The following is a 9,531-nucleotide window of genomic DNA, read 5'->3' as shown; positions in this document are numbered from 1 at the left end:
ATTTTAGCTGTCAGCTAAAACCCTAGTATTGTGTTACTAGACATGGGGTGGGTACAAGAAAGCAAACTTACTGTTTTCTGTTATTGTGCTTTAATTAAAAGGGATACTCGCAGGCATCATCCCTGCTACAAACGAGCTTGTCCGATTTTAATTGATGCATATTCCTTTGTGGGGGTCGTGCCCCTTGTCTGTGCTGCTGCTTGCGTTTGTTTCTACGATACAAAAGGGTTTGGAGCGGGTGGGATGCATCTACCGGCGCCTGGGCGGCGGTTTTGGGCTGTTCTGGAAGAATTTTTAGAGCAGCGGGCGAATTCGCAGCCCGAGCCGCGGAAGGAAAAGTAACGGCTGCCGAAACCCGGGATCGAACCAGGGACCTTTAGATCTTCAGTCTAACGCTCTCCCAACTGAGCTATTTCGGCTGCGTGAGAGCGGCCTACCCCCCCCCCTTCCCGAGACCCCCCCACGGTGGGGCCGGGCCCGGCGGGGGTGGGCGCCGAGCACTGGGGGGCCCGGCGGGGGAACACGGACACAGGCACGGACAGCGGACAGGCCGCGGCGCGGGGGCGGGGCGAGCACCGGGGCGCTACCGGTGGCCACAGCGGCGGGCGCGGCGGCGGCGGCGGCAGCGCGGTCTCTGTGGCGCAATCGGTTAGCGCGTTCGGCTGTTAACCGAAAGGTTGGTGGTTCGAGCCCACCCAGGGACGGGTGCATCTTTTTTCTGTGTCGCCGCCCCTCCGGGGCCCGGCCGCACCGGGACACCCCCGGCTGCCTTTCCCTTCTCCACCGCCCCCGTTCCTCCCCGTTTTGCCGCGGGCCGGAGCAGGGCCCAGCGGGAGCCCGCGGAACCTCCCGCACCGCCCCGCGTTCCCCGCCGGCGCGATGAGGCGGCGCACCGGGCCCGCGCCGGGCCGCTGTAGCGGGTGCACCGCGCCCAGAGGTTGCCTGAAGGGCTGCGGGCGAGATGGCGGCGTTGGGCTGTGAGCGGGGACGGGGACGGGGACGGGGCTGGGACCGGGACCGGGTGAAGGCCTTGGCCTGCTGCGGAGGGACCGAGCCGGGAGAGCCCTGAGGGGACACCAGGCCGGGCCCAGAGGCTCTGAGGGGGGACCAGGCTGGAGGCCCCGGGTCCCTGAGTGGGGGTCGGGCCGGGCTGGAGGCCCCAGGGCTCTAAGGAGGCGACTGGGCCGAGCCCCGGAGCCATGAGGGGAGGACTGGGCCATTCCCCGGGGCCCTGAGCGGGAGGCCGGGCTGGGCTCCGGGGCTCTGAGGGGGCACCGGGCCGGGTCCCAGGGTGAGGCGGGGACCGCTGTTGTCCTTGGGGGCGACCCTCGTCGGCGGGACTGGAGGCCCCGGGGAGAGGACGGGAGCCGTGGAGTGTCCCTGTTCCCTCCGGGCAGCCCGGGGCTCGTCCCCGGAGGGGTCTCTCGCTGAGCTCTCCCCCCGGTCCGGGCCGTTCGTGCCCCCCGGTGCCGGGTCCGGCCGGAGCTGAGCTCTCCCGCGCTCTCTCGTTGCAGGTCTTCGCCTCCCCCGGTGCGGCGCGCTGGCCTGGCGGTGAGGGATGGGGATGGAGGGCGCTGGGTGTCAGTGTGGGGAGACTCGGGCCCCCCCCAGAGCAGCCCCCCCCGTGCTGGGGAGCCCCGAGTGAGCTGGGTCGGCGGGGGGTTGTCCGTGGTGGGGTGGGGGGTCTCCTCCCCGGCTGGGTTTGATCAGAGCTTTCCTTGTCCCTGGGGAGGGAGAGCAGCGGTGTGTGCTCTGGGGGTTTGTGTGACCATGACAAACCGAGGTGTAACGACTTCTCTTTTTGCCAGGTCCAGTGCCGTGGCGTCCGCTCACACTCGGCTGCTCCATCAGACGCCGGCATCTGAACACGCTGACAGGTAACGCTGGTGCTTGGGGACAGGTTCCTCGGCTGCGTCCTTCCCCCTGCGGGTGGAGGATCCCCAGTGGTACAGGGGAGGAAACCTGCTGTCTACACTTGCGTGACAGTCTCTTTCCTCTCTTCTTAAAAGCTGGGATTAACGGGCAGGCGGAGGTGAGCCCGCCAGGCACCCTCCGCAGTTTGGGCACAGCAAACAGAGGGGCTCTGCCCGAGGAACACGCTCCACAGCTCTCCCCGCAGCCAGGGGAGAAGCCCCCCGTTATAAACACAGTCTCCCGCGGTAGCAGGGGGGTGAGGTTGTCCATAAACAATATACCATGGATTCTTTATGGGATCACAGCTCCTTGAGGCTAATGATTGTATTCTGCAGTTACGCTTATTAATTGGAGACTGATACTACTGCGCCGTTTGTCTTCAGCTCTGTCCAAGTCCAGCCAAAGAGCTCAGCTGTTGTCCAGAAAAAATCCTACGTCCCCACTAGCAAGGGCGAATATGTTGTCACCAAACTCGATGACCTGATCAACTGGGCACGAAGGGTGAGTCCGCTGGCACTGTTGTGCTCACTCGGGAGAAAGGATATTGAATGCTTTGAGGTGCTGGTGGGAAATGGGTTTGAGCCGTCTCCTCCTCGGGATAAAAATAGGTTCAAAATTCTCCTCAGGGAAATAGCCAAGTTTCTTGGCCAGAGGTTGACATTTGGGGTACTGTGTCAGAGCGGGAGAGACGTTTAACGTGAGGGTGGCACGAAGCAGCACCGGCTGCTTGGCTGAACAGAGCTCTCCTTCAGTCCCGAGCAAAAGGCACTCTGTGGTTTGCGAAGTCCTTGTAATGCGCAGCCGCTCTGCGCCGCACAGACGGCTGCACAAGTGACGCTCCCCCGAATCCAGTGCGCTCTGCCGTCCTGAGTTTTGCCTTCTCCGGCCGCCGCTGCCCTCGTGCGAGGCTTCGGAGGTGGCTGTTTTTGCAGCGCGAGATGCGCAGGGGAGCGTCAGCTTCTCTGAGGCTGCAAACGCACAGATCTCTAGCATCCATTTCCCCGGAGCTGTGAGTTTTGCTCTCCTGTATAATGGCAAACACCATTCTTGTTTATGATGCTCTGACTGAACAGACCTTGAAACTTTTCTTGTCCTGTTTCCTTTTCTGTCTGATCAACTCTTTGCTCTTTGAGTCACCCGCACAGGGGTCTCTGCTCCTGCTTTCAGCGTTCTCACCTGTAACCCGCGTCTCTCCTGCTGCAGAGCTCCTTGTGGCCCATGACGTTTGGCCTGGCGTGCTGCGCCGTGGAGATGATGCACATGGCGGCTCCTCGCTACGACATGGACCGCTTTGGGGTGGTCTTTCGAGCTAGTCCCCGGCAAGCTGATGTCATGATCGTGGCCGGCACCCTGACAAACAAAATGGCCCCGGCGCTTCGGAAGGTACAGACTCAGCTGGATGCCTCGTGCACGGCTGCGAGTGCGGGATGTGGATGGAAAATGATCTGAAATGTCTGTGTTCTGCAGGTCTACGACCAGATGCCGGAGCCTCGCTACGTGGTCTCCATGGGGAGGTAAGTGCTGGGATGTCCTTGTCACCTTGTACCGCACGGGAGAAGTCTGGTGTCTCTGCCCGGGTGGGGGGACGAAGGGAGGGGAACCCATTTCTCAATTGTATTTCCAACCCGTTGAATCATACAGAGAGGCCTTGTTACAAGTGAGACATAAAGGCTGCCTTTGACTGGGGTGAGGAGAATGATGTCTGTCAAGTCCCCGGGAACTGCAAAGTCTTCCCAGTGAAAGATTCTGGGGGTTTCGCAGCTGCCAGAGTCTGGGGGCTTGTATATGTCCAGAATCTCAGAATTTGCATTTAGACGAAAGCTTTCAAAATGCTTCTACTGTGCAGCGTGAAGTGTGAGCTCTGTGGAGCTCTGGCGTGCTGGAACTGACGATTTGTTGGGCTCGTGGTGCTGCTGGGGCCGAGGGTGGCCGTTTCACCAGGGCCTGGAGGGGACAGGACGAGTTCTAGAAACGCTCTGTGCGGATGTGGCAAAACGAAAGGTTTTGCAGTGGAGAGGAAGGACCCTCTGAATATCTGCTTTGTAAGAGCAAGGAAAACAGTTTGGTTTGGTCGCTGCCTTCCAGCCAGGGCTTGCGAGGAGGCTGAATGGCCAAGGTGAGCCTTGGCACCCGCTCCGTCCCTCGCTGCGACGTCTGCCGGGCGGCTCCTGCCTCGCAGCACGCGGGTGCCGGGTTCCCCTTCTCCTTTGCCTCCCGCTCCTCTTCCCCGCGGGCCACGGAGCCGCCTTTACCGAGGCGCTGACACCCGCCCGTCTCTCGCAGCTGTGCCAACGGCGGGGGTTACTACCACTACTCCTACTCCGTGGTGAGGGGCTGCGACCGCATCGTGCCGGTGGACATCTACGTGCCAGGTAGGAGAGAGAGGGCGCTGCCCGCCACGGCACTAACTTGGGGCAGGACGGCTAAAGTTAATTTTGGACGTTTTGATGGTGCTCGGTGTAGCTTTTAAAGACCTTTCCGTTTCGAACCGTGTTGCTAAAGCTGCAGATGCTTCGGTAAGATCAGCCAGGGGTTTCCAGTAAGGGAGCGGAGTTCTTCTGGTGATGTTCCTCGCCGGTAGCTGTTGTGTAACGTGTGGGCTGTAGTTCAGTCCACCACGTACTCTCTTGTGAGATACCGCCTCGCTTAAAAGCAAAGCGTTTCGACGTTTTTATAAAGACCTTTTTGAAAAACACCATCACTCCGGTTTCTTTCAACTGAAGAAACTAAACTTTAAACTAAACTTTAGTTTCTTTAAAGAATCTCTCTCGCGTTTCTGAACTCTGCAGCCTGTGACATCCGCAACGCCGGAGGGAAATCGCAGCGTGCTTTGGGGCAAAGCCCGTGGCTTGTGGCTTCTCCTTCTGGCTACACGTCAGCGCAGCTGGCAGCCCCGCGGGCTTCCTTTTTCTCTCTCTCTCTCTCTCTCTCTCTCTCAGGTTGCCCACCTACTGCTGAAGCTTTGCTGTACGGAATCCTGCAGCTCCAGAAGAAAATCAAACGGGAGAAGAAGATTCAGATCTGGTACAGGAAATAGCCTCTTATTTATGACCTCCCCACTCACTGCCCGCCCGGGCACCCGCTTGCATTCGTACGCACAAGAAAGCTGTATTCTCACGAGCCTTCAATAAAACTCTACCTGGTCAAGATACTCCTCTGTCTTTAATCTGTCCCTCTTACCTGACGTTTTTAATTCATTTAATAGCAGGATTAAAAAGCGGGAGTTGAATTTGATGACGTTGCGTGGTGTTTTCTGGTCTGAATGGCCCGGGAGGGGAGGAGGAATGTTTGAAGTTCCCTGTCGTGACATGAATGCCTTGCCGGAAACCCGGGACTTTGGCTTTGGGGGGAAATGTTGAGACCGACGCGCATCCAAGGGAACCCCGAGCTCGTCTCGCGCTCACCACCTGCTTTGTGCTTATAATGCCTACAAAGGATCTAAAAAAACCCTTTGTATCTGTGCGCACAGCAGCCAGAAACTAATTAAAATTAAAAATCGAGTAAAACATCAATGCTTAAAATCAGAATATGACTAATAAAAATGAGCGCGACACACGCGTGTGCGCTTTTGAAAGACAAATAAATTGCTCTGAAACAGCAGTTGTGTGTTTCATTCCTTTTTAATGGATTTTAGCTCTTCTGGATAGAGAGAGAAAACATCATTTATGTGCCATGGAACTGCAAGGAGGTCGTCGGAATCGGGACTTTGCCACGCTGGGCTTTAGCCGAAGGGACGGGGAAACTTCACCGGGGAGCGGCTGCGGGAGCAGCCGAAATCCCCTTCCAGCAAAATGCCTCCAGCTGCCCCCTCCTCCCCGTTTCTCCCCCCTGGTTTAGATTATTTGGCTTTGGGGACCCCGTGATTTCTAAAAATGATGCAGCTTTTCCAGGAAACATCTCGTCCTCCAGCCCCTTGGGCTGAAGGCTCGGGGCGATGCTCTTGAATTGCAGCTTAATTGATATTTGGCGTCTTGAGTGGGGCCTCTGGGACCCCCCCCCAGGGCAGGGGGCTGCATGGAGCTGGTGACAACCTGGTGACAACCCTGATGGGGCAGGGAGTCCTTTTGTCCAGGAGGTCCCCTGAAGACCCAGGGCTTCCATCCCAAGCCTCCAGCCTTCTCCTGCCTCTGGATAAATCGGCTTCGATCTTCTTTCATTAGCGTCAAAGGAGAGAAGAGCTTTTCTCCTCCTGGCAGCGCACGTAATCAGTCTCTCCTCGTTAGGGTTCGCTTCCCGCGGCTCCGGGGAGGGATGGTGCTGGGCGCCCTCAGTGCTTGACGATGGTGGGTGTGATCATCTTGTGGAAGGAGTAGTACCTGCAGTCCTTGGGGGGGACCAGGTCCATCACCTTCGTGCTGATGTTCTCCTTCTTGAACCCGGCCTCCACCAGGTGCCGCACCTGGGTCTCCTGCGGGAGAGGAGGGGAGGGGAGGGAAGGGGCAGCCATGGCTTGAGCTGCTGGGATGGGAGCGGAGATGCTGCTGAGCCCCGCGGGGACGCGGGACAGCGCGAGGAGCCGGGTGCGGGGACTCCCGTTTTGGGCTGCTGTGGGCAAAAACCCTCCCACCTTCCCTCAAATGTTCCCCACCGAGCCCTGGCCATCACGGAGGAGTCAAACGGCCACGGAGTGCTCTGGCTCATGCTTCTCCCTGGCCAGAGCGTCGGGGAGCCCAGGTTGGGCTGGGCCGGGCCCTCCCCAGGGTGGCCCCCAACGCTCACCTCAAACATCTTCTCGATGTCGGTGTACTTGGTCTTCAGCAGCTCCCCCCAGGAGGTCAGGTTGCAGTAGGTGAGGACCCCGCCGGGCTGCAGCAAGCGGAAGGCATGGTCCTGCGACGGGAATGTTGGGGGGGGACAGGCTCAGCACCCCCCGCTCGGCACCCGGACCCCGCCGGACCCCCCTCCAAGCCCCTGCGTCTCCCCGCAGAGCCGGACACTTCCCCAGCCCTCTGTGCCCTCCCGCTGTTCCCCCCCGGCCGGCTGCCACCACGATGGCCAAAAGCGCTGCCGCTGCCACCGCCGTGCTGGGGACATCACGGGGACGTCGGGGTTTTCCAGGGGGGGCACTAAGTCCCGGGGGCAGGGAGGGCGCGGGGACGGCGGGGGCTACACACCGACACCCGGCTCTGGCTTTGGCTCCTGAGCTCCGGAATTCTCCTCCCTGCCCCGTGGGCCCCCATCTCCGCCAAACCCCCCCGGCCCTGGGAGGGAGGTGCGGGTGCCGGGGGGCCGGGGTGCGGGCGCTGCACCCGCCGCGTTACCTTGATGAAGGCGAACTGGTGCGTGTGCCAGGTCTCCTCCGAGAGCGGGTAGGTGTCGTACAGGATCCCTGCCCGGGAGCACCGGAGACCACCCGTCAACGACCACCGAGGCACCGGCGGGGGCTCCAGCGCCGGGGTGGGGGGAAAAATCCCCCTTCACGGCCTCTTACTAATTTTTTCCTATTTAAATTTGCACCCCGCGCCTCCCCCGCCCCGCGGAAGGCAGCCACGTGCCGTTCCCCAGGGCAAGGTGCCGCTCCCAGGGGGGACACCGGCTGCAGCCCGTCCCCGCCGCCGCGGGGGGCAGAGGGTGCTGGGTGCTCGCCTGCACCCCCAGCTTTGCCCCGGGGACACCCACCCCGCCGCCCCCCCCTCCCCGGTCCCGCCGGCTGCCTCACCGCTGAAATGCCCGTCCGGCAGCGTCGGCACCACGTCCTCCCACAGCCCCTTCAGGGGCACGACCTGCGGGAGGGCAGAGGGGTGAGCCCCAGCCGTCGGCACCCCCCCGGCAACCCCACCCCCACCCCCGCCAGAGCCCACCCCGGACCTTGTGGGGCTGTGTCCTGGCCCACTCCTCCAGCCGCCGGAAAACGCCCTCGTTGCACTCGATGATCCAGTGCTCCTCGATGGCGAACTCCTCCACCTTGCTGGCGGCGATGGCCATGCCGAAGCCCACCTCCAGCACGCGGCCGCCTGGGGACGAGAGGGCGGCTGCGGGGGGGCAGGGGGACACGACACGGTGCCTCCCCCTCTGCCAGCCCAGCAGACGCAGAGCTCTGGTTTTCCCCCGCCTCGGAGCCCCCCCAGCCCCAAAGGCCTCCCATGAATTGGGTTGTTTTGGGGGCGGTTTGGGAAAGGGGGGTGCTGCCGGCGCTGGCGGGGAGGAAGCTGGGAGCTTCGTCCATGTCACCGTCACCATCTGCACCCTGCAACGGCCATTTGCCCCCGTTGAACCCCCCCCCGCTATGGTTGCAGCGGGGACAAGCGACCGCTCGCCGAAGCCCTCCCTGTGCCGGCGCGCGGGGAACGCAGCCCAAAAAGCGGCATGTCCCAACCATGCCGTGCTCTGCCCCCGCGAGTGGCTGCAGCCCCCTGTCCCCCCCGTCCCCAACCCCTTTCGGGAACGTGCCACCCTGAGACGAGAGCACAAGTGCCACCGCAGCCGCCCCCCCGCCCACCGTGGCTGCCTGGGGAGCACCGGCGGCGAGCGGGGCGCACGCAACGGGGTCCGTCGTCCCCCCCCATTTTTTGCTCGTGGGGAACGCTGCCCGCTCCCCACGGCTCAGCTGCACCCCACAGCCCCGAGCCCTCGGGGGGGGGTGTGGGGGGGGCATTACCCCTCGAGGCGGCCACGGCTGCCAGCGAGTGCATGTAGGGGGTCTCCCAGCGCTCCATCACCGGCTTCCCCAGGATCTCCAGGTGGGCGTCGGGCGCATCGTAGCCGGCCGCCGCCTCCCGCCACGCCGCCCGGCAATCCTCGCCCTCCGTGAAGATGGGCCCTGCCGCCGTCCGAGCGCTCATGGCCGCCCCGTTGCCAGGAGGAAAGTCCAGCGGGTCCGGTCGAGGGCGCTGGGGGAGGGAAGGGGCCGCGCTCGGGGTCTTGGCCGGCTTTAAATAGCCGGGGCTGGGAAAAATGCTGAGTGCGCAGAGAGGGCTGGGGCCCCACGGGGTGAAAGGGATCCCTTATCGGGCGCTGGGGCGGGGGAACGCGGCGGGAGGCGGGGGGCAGGCAGGGGGTGGGCACGCATGGCCACCTGCACCGGCATGTTGGCTACTGGCCGCCTGGACCGACACTGCCGGGCAGGAGCGACCGGTGCCCCGTTTCAGAGCGGGGCTGGGGGGGGGGGGCGCAGGGGACGGGACACGCTCCCGGTGGCACCGGGCACCACGCCGTGCGTGGCCGGAGCGGGACCGAGTGGCAGCGCTGCGTGTCGGAGTGGGGACGGGTCAGAGCAGCTGGGGGACACACGGAGGAAGGGCTTGTCCCCAGGGGCTGTGCCCCACGCTGTGCCACGCAGTGGGGACGTGCAGGGGGCTCTGCCCCACGCGGTGCCATGCTCTGGGGCCACACACCGGGACCGTGCCGCGCTCTGGGGCCACACACTGGGACCGTGCCGCGTTCCGGGGCTGTGCACAGGGCTCTGCCCCACGCGGTGCCACGCTCTGGGGCCACACACCGGGGCTGTGCCGCGCTCTGGGGCCACATGAGCCTCTGCCCCCACACCACGCCATGCACCAGGGCTGTGCCACGCTCTGGGCTCCGCATAGTGCCACGCTCCACGCTCTGCCAGGCACCGGGGCCGTGCCCAGGACCCCGTGCCACCCTCTGGGGTTACCCGCGCAGGCTGTGCCACCC

General features: G+C 63.0%; 2 protein-coding genes and 2 non-coding genes across 5 annotated transcripts; 2 read left to right on the top strand and 2 right to left on the bottom strand.

Annotated features, from left to right (window-relative positions):
- Positions 1-346: 346 nt before the first annotated feature.
- Positions 347-419, bottom strand: TRNAF-GAA (transfer RNA phenylalanine (anticodon GAA)). The gene has a single exon. It is a non-coding gene; the product is annotated as a tRNA-Phe (tRNA).
- A 211-nt stretch (positions 420-630) lies between these two features.
- Positions 631-704, top strand: TRNAN-GUU (transfer RNA asparagine (anticodon GUU)). The gene has a single exon. It is a non-coding gene; the product is annotated as a tRNA-Asn (tRNA).
- Positions 705-871: 167 nt separating this feature from the next.
- Positions 872-5,065, top strand: NDUFS7 (NADH:ubiquinone oxidoreductase core subunit S7). The gene is made up of 8 exons (XM_054182230.1): positions 872-977; positions 1,515-1,551; positions 1,809-1,877; positions 2,298-2,415; positions 3,118-3,297; positions 3,382-3,428; positions 4,198-4,286; positions 4,854-5,065. The coding sequence occupies exons 1-8, from the start codon at positions 962-964 to the stop codon at positions 4,949-4,951; spliced, it is 654 nt and encodes a 217-aa protein (XP_054038205.1). The 5' UTR covers positions 872-961; the 3' UTR covers positions 4,952-5,065.
- A 439-nt stretch (positions 5,066-5,504) lies between these two features.
- On the bottom strand, positions 5,505-8,782 carry GAMT (guanidinoacetate N-methyltransferase). Of its 2 annotated transcripts, none has more exons than XM_054182229.1 (6): positions 8,513-8,782; positions 7,723-7,868; positions 7,574-7,637; positions 7,176-7,243; positions 6,634-6,720; positions 5,505-6,322 (listed from the first exon to the last, which is right to left on the bottom strand). In XM_054182229.1, the coding sequence occupies exons 1-6, from the start codon at positions 8,694-8,696 to the stop codon at positions 6,182-6,184; spliced, it is 690 nt and encodes a 229-aa protein (XP_054038204.1). In that variant the 5' UTR covers positions 8,697-8,782; the 3' UTR covers positions 5,505-6,181. The 2 variants fall into 2 exon arrangements, with proteins under 2 accessions (XP_054038204.1, XP_054038203.1); XM_054182228.1 differs by having other exon boundaries at positions 6,634-6,744; positions 8,513-8,780.
- Between the last annotated feature and the right edge of the window lie 749 nt (positions 8,783-9,531).

Source organism: Rissa tridactyla, chromosome 22, assembly GCF_028500815.1.
Source record: "Rissa tridactyla isolate bRisTri1 chromosome 22, bRisTri1.patW.cur.20221130, whole genome shotgun sequence".
In the NCBI taxonomy this organism is placed as follows: Eukaryota; Metazoa; Chordata; class Aves; order Charadriiformes; family Laridae; genus Rissa; species Rissa tridactyla.
Note: the sequence above shows the minus strand (reverse complement) of the source record. Positions and strands in the feature narration are given on the sequence as shown.